This window comes from Oreochromis niloticus, linkage group LG23 (assembly GCF_001858045.2).
Source record: "Oreochromis niloticus isolate F11D_XX linkage group LG23, O_niloticus_UMD_NMBU, whole genome shotgun sequence".
Taxonomy (NCBI): domain Eukaryota; kingdom Metazoa; phylum Chordata; class Actinopteri; order Cichliformes; family Cichlidae; genus Oreochromis; species Oreochromis niloticus.
This window is the reverse complement of record NC_031986.2, coordinates 15,823,199-15,843,142: the sequence shown is the minus strand read 5'-3', so window position 1 is coordinate 15,843,142 and position 19,944 is coordinate 15,823,199. Positions and strand designations below refer to the sequence as shown.

General features: G+C 39.5%; 2 protein-coding genes across 5 annotated transcripts; one reads left to right on the top strand and one right to left on the bottom strand.

Annotated features, from left to right (window-relative positions):
• Nucleotides 1-6,910: 6,910 nt before the first annotated feature.
• LOC100709281 (gamma-glutamylaminecyclotransferase B) lies at nt 6,911-9,786 on the bottom strand. The gene is made up of 2 exons (XM_025903243.1): nt 9,638-9,786; nt 6,911-8,231 (listed from the first exon to the last, which is right to left on the bottom strand). Exon 2 carries the CDS (start codon nt 8,205-8,207, stop codon nt 7,740-7,742), a length of 468 nt encoding a protein of 155 aa, XP_025759028.1. The 5' UTR covers nt 8,208-8,231; nt 9,638-9,786; the 3' UTR covers nt 6,911-7,739.
• A 5,595-nt stretch (nt 9,787-15,381) lies between these two features.
• LOC109196979 (uncharacterized) lies at nt 15,382-18,936 on the top strand. Of its 4 annotated transcripts, XM_019351754.2 has the most exons (3): nt 15,382-17,982; nt 18,224-18,267; nt 18,691-18,936. In XM_019351754.2, the coding sequence occupies exon 1, from the start codon at nt 15,384-15,386 to the stop codon at nt 17,976-17,978; it is 2,595 nt and encodes an 864-aa protein (XP_019207299.2). In that variant the 5' UTR covers nt 15,382-15,383; the 3' UTR covers nt 17,979-17,982; nt 18,224-18,267; nt 18,691-18,936. The 4 variants fall into 4 exon arrangements, 2 of the variants coding, with proteins under 2 accessions (XP_019207299.2, XP_019207298.2); XR_002058315.2 differs by having other exon boundaries at nt 15,382-18,267; nt 18,398-18,936; XR_002058314.2 differs by having other exon boundaries at nt 15,382-18,713; nt 18,860-18,892.
• Nucleotides 18,937-19,944: the final 1,008 nt, after the last annotated feature.

Here is a 19,944-nt window from a genome sequence, read left to right as displayed (position 1 = left end):
TGTTCAGCTAGACACAACCCAAGACATCACAGGTTATGATCAGTGTTCAGTAATCATCAGGTATGTTACTGAGGCTGTGCAGGAGAGGCTTGTCTCCATAGTGAGGTGCGAAGCATCCACGGGCAGTACTTTGTAAACTTGCTTTCCGGAGTTTTAGAGCATCTGAATCTAGACAAGGCCATGTGCATTGGGAATGCAACAGATGGTGCTTCAAATATGCAGGGCCAGTACAAAGGCTTTTCAGCACTTATGACTGCCCAGTCTCCAACTCATGTGCATGTGTGGTGCTATGCACACATACTTAATCTTGTGATTGCTGACACAACACAAAGTGTCATTGAAAGTGGATCACTCTTTAATTTACTTAATGACATAGCTGTGTTCATCAAGGAGTCCTATCACAGGGTTAATCTGTGGGAGAAACAAACCCAAGAGACAAGACACAGACGCCTCAGTCCAATAGGTGAGACACGGTGGTGGGCCAAGCATGATGCCCTCCAAAAAATCTTTGGACATTTTGGAAAACCAGATGATGGCCTCTTCGTTGATGTAGTGCTGACGCTGGAAGCCATTGAAAAGAGGGAAAAAGAAAAGCCAGCTGTTCGTGCCAAAGCACGAGGCTTTAAAGAGTGTCTCTTGAAGCATGAAACTGTGTTAACAGCACAGATATTTCTTAGAGTGTTTGAGCAAACAACTCCTCTGTCGAAGTACCTCCAGTCAAAGGGGATGGACATTCTCTCTGCACATCATATGGTGACTGCCACACAAGATGGCCTCAAAAGTATCGCCAGGGACTTTCCAACTGTGAAGACAGCTGCAGACACATTTGTGAAACAGACAAATCAAAAACTAGAGGAGAGGGAGAACAACACAGACATGGAAGTGGAAGCTGAACTACCTGAAAAGAGAGCCAAAAGAGAAAAGGCATGGCCGGAGAGATACCTGAAGATGAGTTGCAAGTCAATGCTGAGAAATCATATGAGGTGAAAGTGCACAATGTCATCCTGGACACAGTTATTGAAGCAATCCACAGACGATTTGTCATACATGGCCCTCTTCTTGCCGATTTGGCATGGTTGGATCCCAGGAGGTTTAGCCAGGTCAGAACAGTTTCTCTACCAAGTAATGCATTTCAAAACCTCAGCACCCGTCTACTTAAATTTGACAGCAGGGCTACAGTTAATAACCTTCAGTCAGAACTGAAACGTTTTGCTGAACAGTGGGAAAGGCTTAGGACCTCACATGTAGATGACTACATGACCAGAACAGCAAAGGACAGATCTGAAGAATGGGACGAAGAAAGTGAAATTGTGACCAAAAGCTGTGGTTCTTGCAAAAATTGCCCACTGTGCTGCTATCAAATACTCAGGCGGTTCAACATGCTGTCTGATGCCTATCGTCTCCTTGGGCTGGCATACAAGTACCTGCTGACCCTCTCCCTCACTCAGGTTGCCTGTGAAAGAACATTCTCTACACTCAAGTTCATTAAAAGCAGACTCCGAAGCAGCCTGTCTGCAAACAAGCTGGAGATGTTTATGCTGATGGCCACTGAAAAGGACATTCTCATGTCATTGGACTCTGACATGGTCATTGACAGGGTAGCTGAGAAGAGTGACCTGCTGAGAAAGCTCCTTTTGTAACCTGGTGAGGTGAAATAAAAATGAGCAAAACATTCCTAATTATGTATTGTTAATATTAAATTCAGCTTTATTGTTATTGCCCAAATGAATATGTTTAGTATCTACCTTCACTTCAAACAAGTCAAGTGCTTGGTAAATGCTTAGAATTTGTCCATCTTAATAGATAGAATAAATATGAGATTGGAGTATTAGGCATTTATAAACATATATTCTTACAGTCTTAATCTGTCATTGTTTCATTTCAGATGCTGTCAGTCATTTAAGGAGGACTGAAGTGTGTTCATTTTAAGTAAGTACTATATGGAATATGATTCAACCATTTTTCTAAAGTAAGCATACCAGTACTGTCATCGTCTGAAAAAATCTATTAAGTGCAATTCTTTCTCAACCTTCACTGTTTGTCCTTTCACTTCTTAAAGGTTTCCATGCCTTAAGATATGTTCAGTGTTGCTGCTGTGGAAGTGTTGTAGGTGACCTTTTATTGATGAGTGAATAGTCTTTGGAGTTACAATTCAATCATAATCTGTCCTTTATAGATTTTAATATTCATCTAATCTTTATTCCTTTCTGTCCTGTTTGTCAGGGTCTAATCATACATTGTTTGTTTGTTTAAGAGGTTCTTGAGACCATTCAACTTTTTAAGTTCATCAACGTAAGTCCATCAATTGCCATTCACTGTTCTTTGTCCTTTCATTTGTGTCCTGTTTTTCAGGGTCCCATATAATTTCTTCAGAAGTAAGTACTGTATATGATGCCAGTATTTTGCCATATGTTCTGTACTGTATTAGTACTGTATGTAAAATGCCATCAAAAACTCAATTAAGTGTTATTCTTATTCTTCTTTCTCGCCTTTCTTTCTCCGTCTACTTTCATATTTAAAGGTTGCTGTGTTTAAAAAATATATTGTGCTACCATGCTGTTTTGTATTGTTTTGGTAAATAAATAGTTTATGAAAATATCACTAAATCTGTCATTTATTAATTTTAATTAATAATATTATTAATTAATGGTCATGTCTCACCTCTAGTGTTCTTGGTCTTAATTTAAGATTTCTACTATGTGTTGTAGTCTTTTTGTCTTTTTGTTTCCGCTATGTACTGTTTAAAATCCAGAATAGGGAGGATGGTGTAGGTTGAGGTTTATTAGATTGATACATATATACCAACAAGGCAGTGTACATCAAAGCAGTTGTTTTCATGCAAAGGCTTTATGGTTTTTCCTATAGCGATTGACAGATCACATGACTTTCACGCATTGCATGCCGGGAACTGGCAAAACAATCTAAGTACCGCATCAAGTGCAAGCATTTGCAGCACCGCAAAACGTTCATTCTCCGGTTCCAATACCTTCTTGGTTTTTCTTTGCTGCACAAAAAAGGAATGTACAAAACTAAGGAGAACAATGCCGGTCCGTACAAAGACAGACTCGACGAAAAGGCAAAGAAAAGTTACGAGGAAAAAATCAAAGGAGTGAAAGGATTAGACCCTTACAAGCACACAGAGTGGACAAAAGACGTTAGCGTGCTGCCCAACTTTCACCACGCTCAGATTTATAATTATACGGTTCTTGGAGTGAGTGCATACACTCATGAAGTTTTTAGTAACTTCAGGTCACTGCAACAAGTCCAGGTACAGTTTACCGACGGATGGGTACAGGACCTTGAAATGCACCGTGTAGAATGAAAGACCATGGTACAAACAAAGGTAAGTTTACCAGTCTCACAAATCGTCGTCATAAATACACATTCGTTAACCGTTTATTAATATAACCTTTGAGCTCAACGGTAATTAATTAGTAGTGGAAATAATTTCTGGTACGCATTACAGAAATGTAGCAGTGACAATAATATTGTATGTTGTAATCGCACTGGACAATTAGTGATACAAAACAACTGTTTTATCCTGTAAATAAAAGTATATGTTTTTGTCAATGTACCGTGGTAAAAACAGAAGCGAAACGCAATATTCTGTCAGGACAATTCACTATTTATGCACAATAAATAAAGGAGCATAGCGCGACAATTTCTGTTCAGCGCCAGACTTGCTTGTAACCTATATCACCGATTATGTTAAGAAAAATGACGTATTAACTACTACAAAACACTGACCTTTGTGGGAATACTTGGAGCAGACTAACATGTGAGCTGGAGTGTTCTGGGACGTTATATTTGGTGTATCCAGACTATCGGCTCTTACTTCGGAAACATGGCTTAAAAAATTTCTCTTCAACGACGTAATCCGATAAAAGTAAGATCTAAAAAACGATCTCTTTACCCGTCGGCTTCGAATGGCTGTCATGCGACCGGCTATTGCAGTTAATAATACAACAGCTTCTTGCCATTTTTTGTGTTTCTTTTTATCGCTGTGTAACTGAGTTCAATTGAATGCCTGCGTGCGCTAGTACCTCTTGCCTCAAGTTCCCAGAATCCTTTGCGGTTTTACCCCTGAATGACGTCACATTTTCAATCTCTATCCTGGTGGGCCGGTCTCTAGTCAAAATGCCCGGGCCGATTTTTTGTCCCAGTCCAGCCCTGCTTGGTGCCATACCCTCAGGGACTTTAATGTTATATAAAAACACTGATAGCTCAATATCTACCTCAGTCACTCTCCCTGATCCAGCTGAGTCACCAATAGGAAAAATCTGCTTTTCACAAGAACTTGGTAATAGCAATAAGAGAATACGTAGTTTATTCCAAGAAGATGTCGTCTCTCTCCCATATGTAATATCTTACTGGAACCGATATGTTCCAGATATCAAGTGGAAGACAGTCTGGATGATCCCTCATAAATACTTGATTGTAAATAAGGTGAAGGAAGTCTCATTTAAAATTCTACATAAATGTTATCCAGCCAGCCACTACATGATAAAATTTAAAAGAGACATAAATACTAATTGCACTTTCTGTGGGGATCATCCAGAAACTGTGACACATCTTTTTTGGTACTGCTCTTTTACACAGAGATTCTGGAAGGAATTCAGCGGGTTTGTTATTGTCCATATTTTAAGGGAGTTTTCTTTACGATGGGAAAATGTTTTATTCTGTTTCTTTAAGTTCCCCAAGAAGAATGATAAATGCTTTTTTATAATTAATTTGTTAGTACTTTTAGCTAAATTTTTTATCCATAAATGTAAGTTTACTAACAAAACACCATATTTCTGTCATTTTGTTAAGGATGTGGAAATGTACATAAAATCAATATCAGACTCCACCAACAAAAAGGCTCTCAAAACAATATATATCTGTGAATTTTTGCGTGTATTCATATAATTATTACCTTTTTCTTTTTACCCCTGGTTTTGTATGTTCATGTTCTGTTCTTTTGTATACTTCATCTGTTTGTATGTTGTATACTCTTTGTTTGTTAAATAAAGTTCTGTTAAAAAAAATAAATAAAAAAATAAATATTTGAATGATACGGTTAGCGCCCAGTTAGCTCCTAGCATTTCTCAACAGCTGTGCCTCCTTTTCGACTACCGGGACATTTAAACAGTGGATAATCCATTTACAAACAAATTCATGCTTTTCTCCTTATCGAGCGTCCCCCGATTGAACAACAGCGCCGTAAAATAAGAAGAATGGTGCCAAATTACAGAGTTAATAATACAGACTTTGTAATGTGTCACGTGAAGATTCATCAGCCAGATGAAGTGTTTAGTGACAATTGACAGTGATAGCGGACATCATCATCACTATTCCAATCAATCCTCTCCACACAGACAATCATAAACACACTCGACTATCACTAAATCAAATTTAACACACGTTTGTAATGACGCTAATTCAGTTTACAATAGGGTCGTTCGCTCGGTCAGCAGGTGGCGGTATCCTCGAACACTGGGGAGTAAACTGCCATTAAACGAACAGAAGAAGAAAACCCCTGCACATGCGCGGTACGGATCGGGTAGACCCGATTTGTACGGTCCGACTTTGCACATGCGCAGTAAGTATCGGGGAGTCCCGATCCGTCACTATCTTTTTATTTTTTTGTTTTTGTCTACATTATATTAAATGTTTCATTATCGGAAACATTTTAAGAGACACTTATTATTCTTAACATCTTAACAGATACTCGCATGCGGGGTACCGATCGGGTTTCCGGTACGGATCGGGTAGTGACAGGCATAATACCAGAACAAACAGATAATGAAAACAAAATAGACATAAGTAATTAAAGAAATCGACATTTATGAATGCCTTTTTCTTACCATTTTTGCACAAAGATTGATTTGTTTCTAACTTTTATGTAACGATAGTTCCACAGGGGAGTATTGTGTGGGCTATAATTATTTTTGTATATTAATTTCCAGTATAATAAAACTTGCTGGTGAAAGGAAGAAAGGTTTTTTATTTTTTTATGTCAAAATCACATCCAAGTAAAAGATTAATTTCGCCTAGATCTGAAAATATTTTGTTTGGAATATGAAACCAAAGTTTATTTTTAGGGTGCCATTTAAACTGTCAAATTCAATAGCTTGCAATCCTCCAGCTTCACATTATTTGACTCAATTACCTTGCCTAATATTGAGGGTGTTTTTGCTTCCATATAAAATCAAAGTTTAGCTGGTTAATAGATTTGATTGCTGATTTAGGTACAGTTAATGTATATGCAGAGTATATTAGACTGGAAATACTTTCCATCTTGGTGAGAAATATTCTACCCAGAATCAATAAGTCTCTCTGTGCCCAGTTATTTCAATGAGTTCTACAATTTTGCATTTTCTTCCAAATATTAAGGTTTTCTAACTCAGTTCTGTTTTAAGTTACATACATACCCAAATATTTGACATTGGATTTTTTACAGGGATATTGAAAATGTTAGATATAGTACAGTCTTTTAAAGGTAAGATCTCACATTTGTCTAAGTTCAGTTTTAGGCCTGAAGCTTTTGAGAAATTTTCTTCATCAGTGTCAGTCTTTATCTCTATTTTATGGAAGAAATTTCTTCCATACTATTTCTGCATCTGTGTGCACTAACATTAGTAGTGGCCATCAGTAGTGCGGCCAGTGAGTTGACGGCCCTCGGCAGACTTCAGGGGCCGCATCTCTTGCTTTGCTGGTTTGCTGATACAAAAACACAGCCTGTATTTTAGCGACACCTGCTGGATTAGAGGTTGTATCACGAATACATGACTCTTGTAATAAAGAAGATAAATACATATGTCTAAATCCCTGTAAGTAGTTTGCAGGATATTTATTCTCCTTATGACAAAGCAGAATAAAAGTTTATCCCCTGGAGGGAACAAACACAGCACAGATCATACAAAAGAAATCAGGAATGAATTTTTATTTCAGAGGTAATCAAAGACAAGTGGAATGTAACGACTAAACACATCAGAGTTCATATCTGTGTAATATAAATGCTCTAAGACAGAGGTGTCAAACTCATTTTACATCATGGGCCACATACAATCTGCTTTGATCTTAAGTGGGCTGGACCAGTAAAACTGGCCTTTCTGTCAGTGTAAACTCGTTTAACTGCACATTTACAGTGCAAGTCCATTTTATATTGTAGTAAATGAAAAGAATTAAAAGGAATCTGAGATCTTTCTCAGTGTGAAAAACCGTAAAAGTTTCCAAAGCCACCCAGCGGGCCAAATTGGAAGCCTTTGCCGGGCTGAATCTGGTCCCTGGGCCTCATGTTTGACACACCTGCTCTAAGCCTTTCTTAACCTAGATGCCATTAAATAAAAGTCTTATTTAATGGCATTGAGACCACACATTCATCAGGAAACTCTTTGGTGAGGTCATAAATCAAGTAAGCAGCTGGGTCATTTCCTCACAGACTTCTATGCAAACACATTTTTGAAAGCACAGGCTGGCCATTCAAAGGAATGCAGGTTCAAGGCACTTGCCCCCCAACCCCCCCAAAAAACTCAGGCGAGTGCATGGATGGGCTATTTCTGACAGCTATGCAGGGACTATATATTCGGCTGAAAAATCTGACAGTACAGCTTCATTTTTTTGACAAAGGTTTGCAGAGCATTGTTTTAGGTGCACAGCAATAAGATAAATTATTAAAATAAAAGCAACTTTGTCAGTTGCTTCAGCATGGTGAGATCAGTCCCACTCTTCTCAGCGATCAGTGCCGTTATAACTCTTTATAGCGATTCTTCATAACTATATTTGAGCCCGTGATCTCCCTCTGAGTCATAGCTCTCGTAGCACGGCAGCAAGGGCCAGTCCGGCTTGTACGTTGTGGTGGTGTACACAAACATCTCCGTGATCCTCCCCGGTGACAGCTTCTCCTCACCTTCCATCCTCCCCACCCACTCCTTCACCTCCAGCTGGACCACCGTCCGCTGGTATATAGTTGGGACGCTTTTAAAGGTGTCCAAGAATTTCAGCATCTGGTCATCCACTTTGTAGATCTCTCCGTGCACTCGGTGACCCTGGCCAGGGATGTTGAGCAGGAAAGGGATGTTGTACTCGGTGGTGATCATTAGCGGGTATTTCTGGATGGTGAATGCCGAGCCGAGGTACTCGGCCTTTCCATTGTTGCTGTCGAACATGCGGTAGTTGTTGGGCTGCCCCTTCTTCAGAGTGCCGTAAACGAAGACCCGAGTCATGAGGACAGAGGACCAAAGACGCACCTGTGGTGTAAAGAAGGGAGAAACACCTCTGTGAGCAGCAGGTATTACTAGCAAATATGTTTGTCCAATTTTAACTATTACTCTGTATTATATCAGTCACTTGTGCAAAGGTGTATATTTGATCTAATTTAAAATTATCAGACCTTCAAAATAAAATAAAAGGAAAGCCAAATCTATGTAACACTTTTTGGGGAATTTGCACTCCTTACACGCATTAATTAGGAAAACAATCATCAGATTAACATTGCATGCACAGATTAAACATTACTATAATAAAATACGTCCTACAACACCTCCACACCTCTCCAGAAGAAAGGTGTGGAGGTTCTCAAACATCAGCACCCCCAACTGCCCACCTGCGGCTGCCTCACTGATCTATGCTCCTGTGAAACCTCCACACTCCCCTCTACCACCCACCAGCCCCTGTACTCCACACCAGCCAAGCCCATTACCAGCATCCCCCTTGGCAATGCATTACAGCCCCAAAGACCACCTAACCCCCCATTAGCCAGACCAACCTGCATATCAGACCTACTCAGGTGAGAAGAGAGCTGGAGAGACTCAGACAGGGGAAAGCAGTGGGACCCGAGTCCAGAGTGTTGAAGACTTGTGTTAGTCAGCTGTGTGGAGTACTCCATCACATATACAAACTGAGCCTGCACCTCCAGAGAGTCCCAGTGCTATAGAAAACATCATGCCTGGTCCCAGTGCCTAAGAAGAATCATCCAGTGGCAGTAAATGACTACAGGCCTGTAGCACTGACCTCTCATGTTATAAAGGTTATGCATTGGTGGGACTGAGATCAAAATAGTCACATTCTGTAAGTATCTGGGAGTCCAACTGGATCACAAGCTAGAGTGGTCTGCCAACACGGACGCTGCCTACAAAAAGGGTCTGAGCCGGCTCAGATCCTTCAATGTATGTAGGAGGCTGCTCTGTATGTTTTACCATCTCCTTTGCTGCGGTGTGCTGGGGTGCAACCACCAAAGCAATGGACGCAAAGAGACTCAACAAATTGATCAGGAAGGCTCTGTGGTCTATTGTTGGCATGAAGCTCGCCACCCTGGAGGAGGTGATCAGTGACTGAATGCTGACAAGACTGCTGGCAATCATGGACATCATGACTCCCGCCCCCTCCATAACACACTGGACAATCTGAAGAGCAGTTTCAGCAACAGGTTCCTTCAACCTCGCTGTCCTGCTGCTATCAGACTCTATAATTCATCCACTTCGGTCAGGTCCACACATGTGGAACAGAATTAATCACACCTCAATGCACCCTGTCACTTCAAGTTGTTACAAAATACCGTTACCGGAAGTGCAGTTTTAAAACACACGCTGTGAAGTGACACGTTTTTCTGCTTGGCTCTGAGTCAGAAAACTACTGTAAAGAAGCACAAACCCACCTTGAATGAACAGTAAGTAGTTATTCCTTTCTAAAAAAAATCAGCCACCGTGACAGTTTGAGGAAGTGCCAAGGATGCCGCATACAGGAAGCACTTCAAATAATGGCGGAAACAACAGAGGGCGCTAAAGTGCCAAAGAAAAAAAGGGCCTCATGGGAAAGGAGGCAGAGAAAAGGCTTTTATACTATACTTTAGTCCGAATTAAACAAACAAACCATTATACATTTAACGAAATGTATCATTAATTATCTTGGAAATAAGTAATTTATTAATGGCACAATTAATAAACTTTGTCATTAATTAGCCCTGCTGTAAACTGGCAACCTGTAACCTACCTCTTTCCCCCTTCTGGGCAGCTGAGATGGGTTTCAGCCCCCCTATCCATGACCCTGATTTGGATTAGTGGAAGATAATTTATGGGTGGATTTTATTTAAATACATATTTTATTATTTCACATTTAGTTTATTATTTTCATTGTTCTTGTGCTGCAGTGCATCACAAATTAATTTTGTTTGTCAAACTCACCCATCAAAGTTGGGAAAGGCATAAAAGGATATAAAATTATTTTGAAAGGGGATAAACACTGAACTGATTTGGAAAAAGGTGTTAAACAACTGTACATCGTTATTTCAAATTAAATATTACAGATTATTCAACTGCAAAACATTATACAAGTAACTCCCACTGCTACCTACAGAAAAAACACACAGCTCAGATGTTTCTTTCTTTCTTTTCTTTTTTTTTTAAACTCCAGACTTCCAAAACTTATAGCAGACATCTGGTGTTTTGAATACAGTTGAATAAATATTAAGAAACAAACAACTGAATAATTTCTGGAGCAGGCTTGACATCACTCGTCAGGATATCCATGAACAGCATGAACAACCTGCTGGTCCAGATGGTTCTGCTCCCAGTGAAAATGTTCTCACTTTCCTGCCTGTATTAAACATTTTTTAATGTTAGTTTTAATTGAAAACAAGCTGTTCTCAACAAAAAGTATGACCTGTGCACATTAGGAAATAAAGAAGTGTAAATGATTCAATTCAATATATACTGAGAGCATTCCTGTAAGGTTTACTAAAACTACCCAGTTATGAAGTTGAATATTAATCTCAGCTTAACTGATTTGCTTGGGAAAGAATACAAAACTAAAATAAATCAAACATCACCTGTTAGATATCACCTATCACCTGTGTTTAACCTTCACTGAGAGGTGAGGGTCAGGAAGGGGTATCATGAGCTCTGATCACCCGGTCAGCTGACAGAGAGTGAGGGAAGCTGTCTGTTGCGCTAACAGGTCCTGACAGCTATGAAAAAATTTAATTATTTTTGCAAATAGACTCTCAATAAACCAACCAGATATTCATTTTCATTCAGATTATGCCATTACATTTTTACCTTAGAAAAACAACTTAAAAATGCATTGGGTGACAGAGAAAAATCATGTTCCAAAACTTTACTTACAGTTTGAGGGCACTTTCGCAGTGGTGGAGGAAACTGCTGATGGGATTTCATTCCAAATGCATTCTGGGAAACCTGCCAACCCCATGTCCACTGGATCAATCCATTACCCGAAATCAGTCTGCCAGAGTAACCAGATGTTAGCAACTGTTGACAAGTTGCAATGACTGTTTTTTTTATTTCATGGTGCACTGAAGCACAAGAACCAGGAAATAATAAATTAAATAGTGAAATAAATAGTTTTGTATAAAGACTTATACGGTTTAAGTTTTTAAAAAAATATTCTGATGCAATTATTTAATTATATATTTTCATTTTAATTAATTAATAACACATTTACATAATTAATAGATTTATTTATACATCTATATATAATTAATGATTAATTGATTGATTAATTTTAATTATTTAAACCATGTCAGATTAATTATTTACTGACATTTTTATATTATTTTGTTTTAGCATTTTTAAGACTCAATTCTAGAAAAGTGGGTGAAAGTTTAAAAAGTTTTATGAATGACAGTCAGTCAGTGGAGGTTTAGGTCAACTCAAATGCAATGAGCCGAAGGTACTCTTTCCATCTCTGTCCATATAAAACATGAATAATATTTTCAGGTTCATTTTAAAACATAACATATATCTCTGTGGGGCATAATGTGCTGAAGGAAGAAACTTTGATCATTTATAAATGAAATACATTTGCAACCCACCAAACTACTATAAGCATAAATGGAAGGTGAAGTTTGTTTTTATGGTGCTGGTGTTATAGTCTGTATACAATTCATGTTTTCTGCTTCAGTATCTGTTACAACAACTGTTGTACTCCTGTCTTTGGATTTCAGGAAACATGCACGCATGGATCAGCACATCTCTTCAAGCAAGACTTTTCTCAGGCAGCGTTCACCATTGTAAACCGCAGCCAATCAAATTGCAGGACATTGCCTCAGTGTGTGGGAAGAGGGAAGGGTGGATAAAAATGCTTTGCAGTCCCAGACATCTGGTCAAACTACAGCAATGAACAGCATATTGTTTAAAACCCGATTCATCTGAGCCCAATCTTGCATTCATAAAAATAAATACACAGAAAATCTACAATCTTATTTAACATTTAACAAAACAGATCTTATATATTAAACAATTTTTACATTTAAAACCAGGCAGGGAAAGGAACTTATATTAAAAAAATGCCAGATTTTTATGCCTTCCTTTTTTTTTTGCAAATATATTACTTTGAATAAAAAACTGGGTTCATTCAAAGTGTAGAAGAGGTGGGGGGCTCCAATCTGGCGCACTAGATGTCTTTGGAATATATGAAGGACATAGATTTTGAACTGTTAACTGTATTTTCACAAGTTTTACAGCTTTTCCTATCAACATAGCCCCCCCCCCCAATTACCACTGCCCTTCATATTACACCACAGTAATTAAGTAACAGATAAACAGCTAAATCATTTTAAATGACATTTGTTTCCACTATTGACTAAAGAAATATATTTTTTACACCGGGTCAATGGTAAAAATGAATGAATTAATAAAACATTTCTGTGAATTAATGAAAACTTTCAGTTTTTTTAATTACAGGGGCGTCGGGGCAATGAGCTATTTACACATTTATTAATTCATTCTGGCAAATTAATTTCATTTACTACAGCAACATTTCATATAAAATGTAGAATACTCATATAGAAAAACTGAGGGATGCTGTTGAAATTGCACTCTTTGTTTCTTGTATTAATTTGGATTAAATATGTATTCAAACATCTTTACACTGACAGAAAGGGAAGTTTCGCTGGTTTGGCTCACTTAATAAGTTTGGCATCTTTTATCTAAATAAACACCAAATATATGCTCTGTGCTTTTGAACTTATTCTTACTGACACAGCATTATTTTAGGAATTCTTTGGGAAGATGTACTGCATAACATACAATGTATTTTTTAAAATGCTTTTCTTATTTGCTTTAATATATTGAAAATACACTTTACATGCAACTTGAACTGAAATTTTCACCAGTCGCTGCCTGGTTTTTCCATTTCAAAGCTCTTTGTCTGGAGCTGCACTGGATCCCAGTAAACAAATAAAAATGATTACTGTGGCTTTATGAGAGCAGCAGACACATCTCATAAAAATTAAGCTGAAGTTGTCTCGGAGGAGAGGGAGGGATGGAGGGAGGGAGGGAGGTGATGTTTCCTCAGACAGGCTCTCTAAAAGACGTGCTTTCCTCATTGTGTCTCACTCCTCCGACTGCGGAGTCACCAGCGAGTACTTGCCGAGATGAACTGGGGCAAATAACCCAGCCCCGGAATAAATAAAGTGCAATCCATCTTTGCCTTAAAAGACACTTGACATTCAGTCTAACAGCAAAACAGCCCGCCAACTCAGCCCGGGCGAGCTGGAAAAATCTAATAAACTTTGTGCTTTGGCAGAATGAAGGGAATTGGTAACTGATGGAGCAATAGGAAATAATTTGTCTTTAAAAATACGTCTCGCCGTGTCTCGGTTTGTCTTTGTCTCCTTTTCTCTCTCAGCTCAAGAGAGTCCATTCTGCTGTTATGAAACAATATTATGGGGGGAGAAAGCTCAGGTGGATGATATCAAAAAACTAATAAAGGGAGCCAGTAGAGGGAGGTAGGATGATATTAGAAGAAGTATTAGGAAGACATCTGATATTTTATGACAGATACAGACTGCTTAATTAATTTTCTGCTGTTTCACACCTTTAAGCTTGTGTGTTTATGGTGAAACGTGATTTTTAATACATATTTGCTGATGTAGAAATGTAGAATCTGGTTGATTGGAGGGACTGTGATGAATCCAGGTCCAGACATTTGTTCTAACACGGTTAGAGTTGTAGACATTAGGACAGCTCAGCATCTATAATGGTTGTTAAACTTAAAACCAAGTTAGAAGATCCATCAAATATAACATCTGTAGTGGTTCTTCTCAACATCAAGTCATACTGCCACTCACTCATCACCTTTCTTCTTAACCTAGCTTCAGCAGCTCTTTCTGATATCTTCATGGTATGGCTCGTCAGCTTTATCCCTCTGTATGTGGTACAGGTCTGCATATCAAAATCAGTACCAGTGCACTTCTCCTCCAGTCCTCAGGCATTCTCTCACTCTCCAAGAGTGTGTTAAACAATCTGGTCAAAAAGTCCACTGCCCACCTCCTACACGTCTCCATACCTCCACAGGTATGCCACCAGGACCAACTGCTTTTGCAGTCCTCATACTTATAGCTGCTAATAATAATGATGATAATGATAATAAGTAGTGTTATTCATAGCTGGACTGGCCATCGGGCATACCGGGCATTTGCCCGGTGGGCCGCTGGCGATTTTTTGTTTTTATGGGCCGATGGATATATTTATTTATTTAAATTTTTTTAGGAAGGGTATATATAATGAAAGGTGTTGGATTGGCCAATTGGTCATGATTGACTCTGGGCTGGACCAATTACAGCCGAGGAGGTCGGATGCACCCTCCCCCTTGTTTAGCAATCTTATAGACGAACTAAAGAAAATGGAGAACAAAAAAAGGAAAGGAGGTGCAGAAAAAATTAGGGCCAAAAGGAAACAAGCCCTTCAGGCAGACGCTGCCAAATGTGTAAAAATAACTGAATTGTTTGGTGGTAGCTATGGCAGAGCTTCCACAGATTTAGCAACATCAGCAAGTGGTGGAGGCCAGCAGGTGGATGAGGGAAGGGGAGGCAAGAGGAGGAGAGACCTGAGACGGCCGCCGGTCCCAGTGGCAGAGGAACTGAACTTCAGGTAAGAAGTTATGACCTGCTGTCTATCTGTGTCAGATATAAACCAAGTTTAGTTGTAGTTTGTTTTCGTTGTGCTGACTTTTTACAGTCGCTTAGAATAACTTGTACTGCGTACTAGCTAGCATAACGGAGTTTATATACTGCTGGGCGGGTAATGTGATATTACTGATAGTAAATTTTATTTTATGCTTAAGGTTAGTTTGTCAAACCCCTCAAAATCTTAACAAATTGTGCCAATCGTTACATGTTGCACCAGGCTGATTTATCATCAAAAGTGGAGAAGTCTGTGACAGAGGAGACAGAAGAGCAGGAGAGAGAGATGGAGCAAGAGAGAGAAATAAAAGACCAGGAGAGAGAGATGGAGCAAGAGAGAGAGATGGAAGAGCAGGAGAGAGAGATGGAGCAAGAGAGAGAGATGGAAGAGCAGGAGAGAGAGATGGAGCAAGAGAGAGAGATGGAAGAGCAGGAGAGAGAGATGGAGCAAGAGAGAGAAATAAAAGAGCAGCAGAGAGAGATGGAGCAAGAGAAAGAGACGGAGCAGCAGGGACATACAGAAGAGCAGGAGAGAGAGATGGAGCAAGAGAAAGAGACGGAGCAGCAGGGACATACAGAAGAGCAGCAGAGAGAGATGGAGCAAGAGAAAGAGACGGAGCAGCAGGGACATACAGAAGAGCAGGAGAGAGAGATGGAGCAAGAGAGAGAAATAAAAGAGCAGGAGAGAGAGAGCCAGGGCATCGATTACTTTGCTCGCCCTGAACCTGCCATATTACAGGCCTTCTTAGATTACCACCCACAGCAGAACAGTACAAGTGCAGTTGTGATGAGGGTGTTCAGCTGTAAAGATGGCACCAACAGGAAGTGGCTTACTTATTGCAAAGAACGCCATTTATTGTTCTGCTTTGTGTGTCTGGCATTTGCAAGGCGGACTGACACCAGCACATTTATAACAGGCATGAGTGACTGGCGACATATACATCTGCGCACAGAGGAGCATGAAAAGAGCACTACACACCAGACCTGTGCTGAAGCTTTTTTCTTAAGGTGCTCAAAAGGCAACATCAGGAGCTTGTTTGGTGGCAGTCAGTTGTCAGCTCACAGAGCACAAGTGAAAAAGAGACGGCAAGTTTTAGAGCGTATAGTGGATGTGATCAAAGTACTTGGGAAGAGGGGACTCAGCTATAGGCATGTAGAGAATGAGGCTGCATACACTTTAGGTGATAACACCATCGATCATGGTAACTTTCTGGAACTGATTGTGTTATTAGGCAAGTATGATATGTGCCTTGGAGAACATTTGAATGACTGCATTGAAAAAAGCAAGAAGTTGCATCAGACCAGTGGATCAAGAGGTAGAGGATCTCTCATCACCCTACTCTCCAAAACAACTGTCAACTCAGTGATTGATGCACTTGGCCATCTCCTTCAAGAGAGCATTGCCAGTGATGTCCAGAAAGCTGGGATGTTTTCTGTTCAGCTAGACACAACCCAAGACATCACAGGTTATGATCAGTGTTCAGTAATCATCAGGTATGTTACTGAGGCTGTGCAGGAGAGGCTTGTCTCCATAGTGAGGTGCGAAGCATCCACGGGGCAGTACTTTGTAAACTTGCTTTCCGGAGTTTTAGAGCATCTGAATCTAGACAAGGCCATGTGCATTGGGAATGCAACAGATGGTGCTTCAAATATGCAGGGCCAGTACAAAGGCTTTTCAGCACTTATGACTGCCCAGTCTCCAACTCATGTGCATGTGTGGTGCTATGCACACATACTTAATCTTGTGATTGCTGACACAACACAAAGTGTCATTGAAAGTGGATCACTCTTTAATTTACTTAATGACATAGCTGTGTTCATCAAGGAGTCCTATCACAGGGTTAATCTGTGGGAGAAACAAACCCAAGAGACAAGACACAGACGCCTCAGTCCAATAGGTGAGACACGGTGGTGGGCCAAGCATGATGCCCTCCAAAAAATCTTTGGACATTTTGGAAAACCAGATGATGGCCTCTTCGTTGATGTAGTGCTGACGCTGGAAGCCATTGAAAAGAGGGAAAAAGAAAAGCCAGCTGTTCGTGCCAAAGCACGAGGCTTTAAAGAGTGTCTCTTGAAGCATGAAACTGTGTTAACAGCACAGATATTTCTTAGAGTGTTTGAGCAAACAACTCCTCTGTCGAAGTACCTCCAGTCAAAGGGGATGGACATTCTCTCTGCACATCATATGGTGACTGCCACACAAGATGGCCTCAAAAGTATCGCCAGGGACTTTCCAACTGTGAAGACAGCTGCAGACACATTTGTGAAACAGACAAATCAAAAACTAGAGGAGAGGGAGAACAACACAGACATGGAAGTGGAAGCTGAACTACCTGAAAAGAGAGCCAAAAAGAGAAAAGGCATGGCCGGAGAGATACCTGAAGATGAGTTGCAAGTCAATGCTGAGAAATCATATGAGGTGAAAGTGCACAATGTCATCCTGGACACAGTTATTGAAGCAATCCACAGACGATTTGTCATACATGGCCCTCTTCTTGCCGATTTGGCATGGTTGGATCCCAGGAGGTTTAGCCAGGTCAGAACAGTTTCTCTACCAAGTAATGCATTTCAAAACCTCAGCACCCGTCTACTTAAATTTGACAGCAGGGCTACAGTTAATAACCTTCAGTCAGAACTGAAACGTTTTGCTGAACAGTGGGAAAGGCTTAGGACCTCACATGTAGATGACTACATGACCAGAACAGCAAAGGACAGATCTGAAGAATGGGACGAAGAAAGTGAAATTGTGACCAAAAGCTGTGGTTCTTGCAAAAATTGCCCACTGTGCTGCTATCAAATACTCAGGCGGTTCAACATGCTGTCTGATGCCTATCGTCTCCTTGGGCTGGCATACAAGTACCTGCTGACCCTCTCCCTCACTCAGGTTGCCTGTGAAAGAACATTCTCTACACTCAAGTTCATTAAAAGCAGACTCCGAAGCAGCCTGTCTGCAAACAAGCTGGAGATGTTTATGCTGATGGCCACTGAAAAGGACATTCTCATGTCATTGGACTCTGACATGGTCATTGACAGGGTAGCTGAGAAGAGTGACCTGCTGAGAAAGCTCCTTTTGTAACCTGGTGAGGTGAAATAAAAATGAGCAAAACATTCCTAATTATGTATTGTTAATATTAAATTCAGCTTTATTGTTATTGCCCAAATGAATATGTTTAGTATCTACCTTCACTTCAAACAAGTCAAGTGCTTGGTAAATGCTTAGAATTTGTCCATCTTAATAGATAGAATAAATATGAGATTGGAGTATTAGGCATTTATAAACATATATTCTTACAGTCTTAATCTGTCATTGTTTCATTTCAGATGCTGTCAGTCATTTAAGGAGGACTGAAGTGTGTTCATTTTAAGTAAGTACTATATGGAATATGATTCAACCATTTTTCTAAAGTAAGCATACCAGTACTGTCATCGTCTGAAAAAATCTATTAAGTGCAATTCTTTCTCAACCTTCACTGTTTGTCCTTTCACTTCTTAAAGGTTTCCATGCCTTAAGATATGTTCAGTGTTGCTGCTGTGGAAGTGTTGTAGGTGACCTTTTATTGATGAGTGAATAGTCTTTGGAGTTACAATTCAATCATAATCTGTCCTTTATAGATTTTAATATTCATCTAATCTTTATTCCTTTCTGTCCTGTTTGTCAGGGTCTAATCATACATTGTTTGTTTGTTTAAGAGGTTCTTGAGACCATTCAACTTTTTAAGTTCATCAACGTAAGTCCATCAATTGCCATTCACTGTTCTTTGTCCTTTCATTTGTGTCCTGTTTTTCAGGGTCCCATATAATTTCTTCAGAAGTAAGTACTGTATATGATGCCAGTATTTTGCCATATGTTCTGTACTGTATTAGTACTGTATGTAAAATGCCATCAAAAACTCAATTAAGTGTTATTCTTATTCTTCTTTCTCGCCTTTCTTTCTCCGTCTACTTTCATATTTAAAGGTTGCTGTGTTTAAAAAATATATTGTGCTACCATGCTGTTTTGTATTGTTTTGGTAAATAAATAGTTTATGAAAATATCACTAAATCTGTCATTTATTAATTTTAATTAATAATATTATTAATTAATGGTCATGTCTCACCTCTAGTGTTCTTGGTCTTAATTTAAGATTTCTACTATGTGTTGTAGTCTTTTTGTCTTTTTGTTTCCGCTATGTACTGTTTAAAATCCAGAATAGGGAGGATGGTGTAGGTTGAGGTTTATTAGATTGATACATATATACCAACAAGGCAGTGTACATCAAAGCAGTTGTTTTCATGCAAAGGCTTTATGGTTTTTCCTATAGCGATTGACAGATCACATGACTTTCACGCATTGCATGCCGGGAACTGGCAAAACAATCTAAGTACCGCATCAAGTGCAAGCATTTGCAGCACCGCAAAACGTTCATTCTCCGGTTCCAATACCTTCTTGGTTTTTCTTTGCTGCACAAAAAAGGAATGTACAAAACTAAGGAGAACAATGCCGGTCCGTACAAAGACAGACTCGACGAAAAGGCAAAGAAAAGTTACGAGGAAAAAATCAAAGGAGTGAAAGGATTAGACCCTTACAAGCACACAGAGTGGACAAAAGACGTTAGCGTGCTGCCCAACTTTCACCACGCTCAGATTTATAATTATACGGTTCTTGGAGTGAGTGCATACACTCATGAAGTTTTTAGTAACTTCAGGTCACTGCAACAAGTCCAGGTACAGTTTACCGACGGATGGGTACAGGACCTTGAAATGCACCGTGTAGAATGAAAGACCATGGTACAAACAAAGGTAAGTTTACCAGTCTCACAAATCGTCGTCATAAATACACATTCGTTAACCGTTTATTAATATAACCTTTGAGCTCAACGGTAATTAATTAGTAGTGGAAATAATTTCTGGTACGCATTACAGAAATGTAGCAGTGACAATAATATTGTATGTTGTAATCGCACTGGACAATTAGTGATACAAAACAACTGTTTTATCCTGTAAATAAAAGTATATGTTTTTGTCAATGTACCGTGGTAAAAACAGAAGCGAAACGCAATATT

Excerpts from the sequence above, each read along its gene's own strand:
- LOC109196979 (XM_019351754.2), top strand. The coding sequence starts at position 15,384 with ATGGAGCAAGAGAAAGAGACGGAGCAGCAGGGACATACAGAAGAGCAG.
- LOC100709281 (XM_025903243.1), bottom strand. The coding sequence starts at position 8,207 with ATGACTCGGGTCTTCGTTTACGGCACTCTGAAGAAGGGGCAGCCCAAC.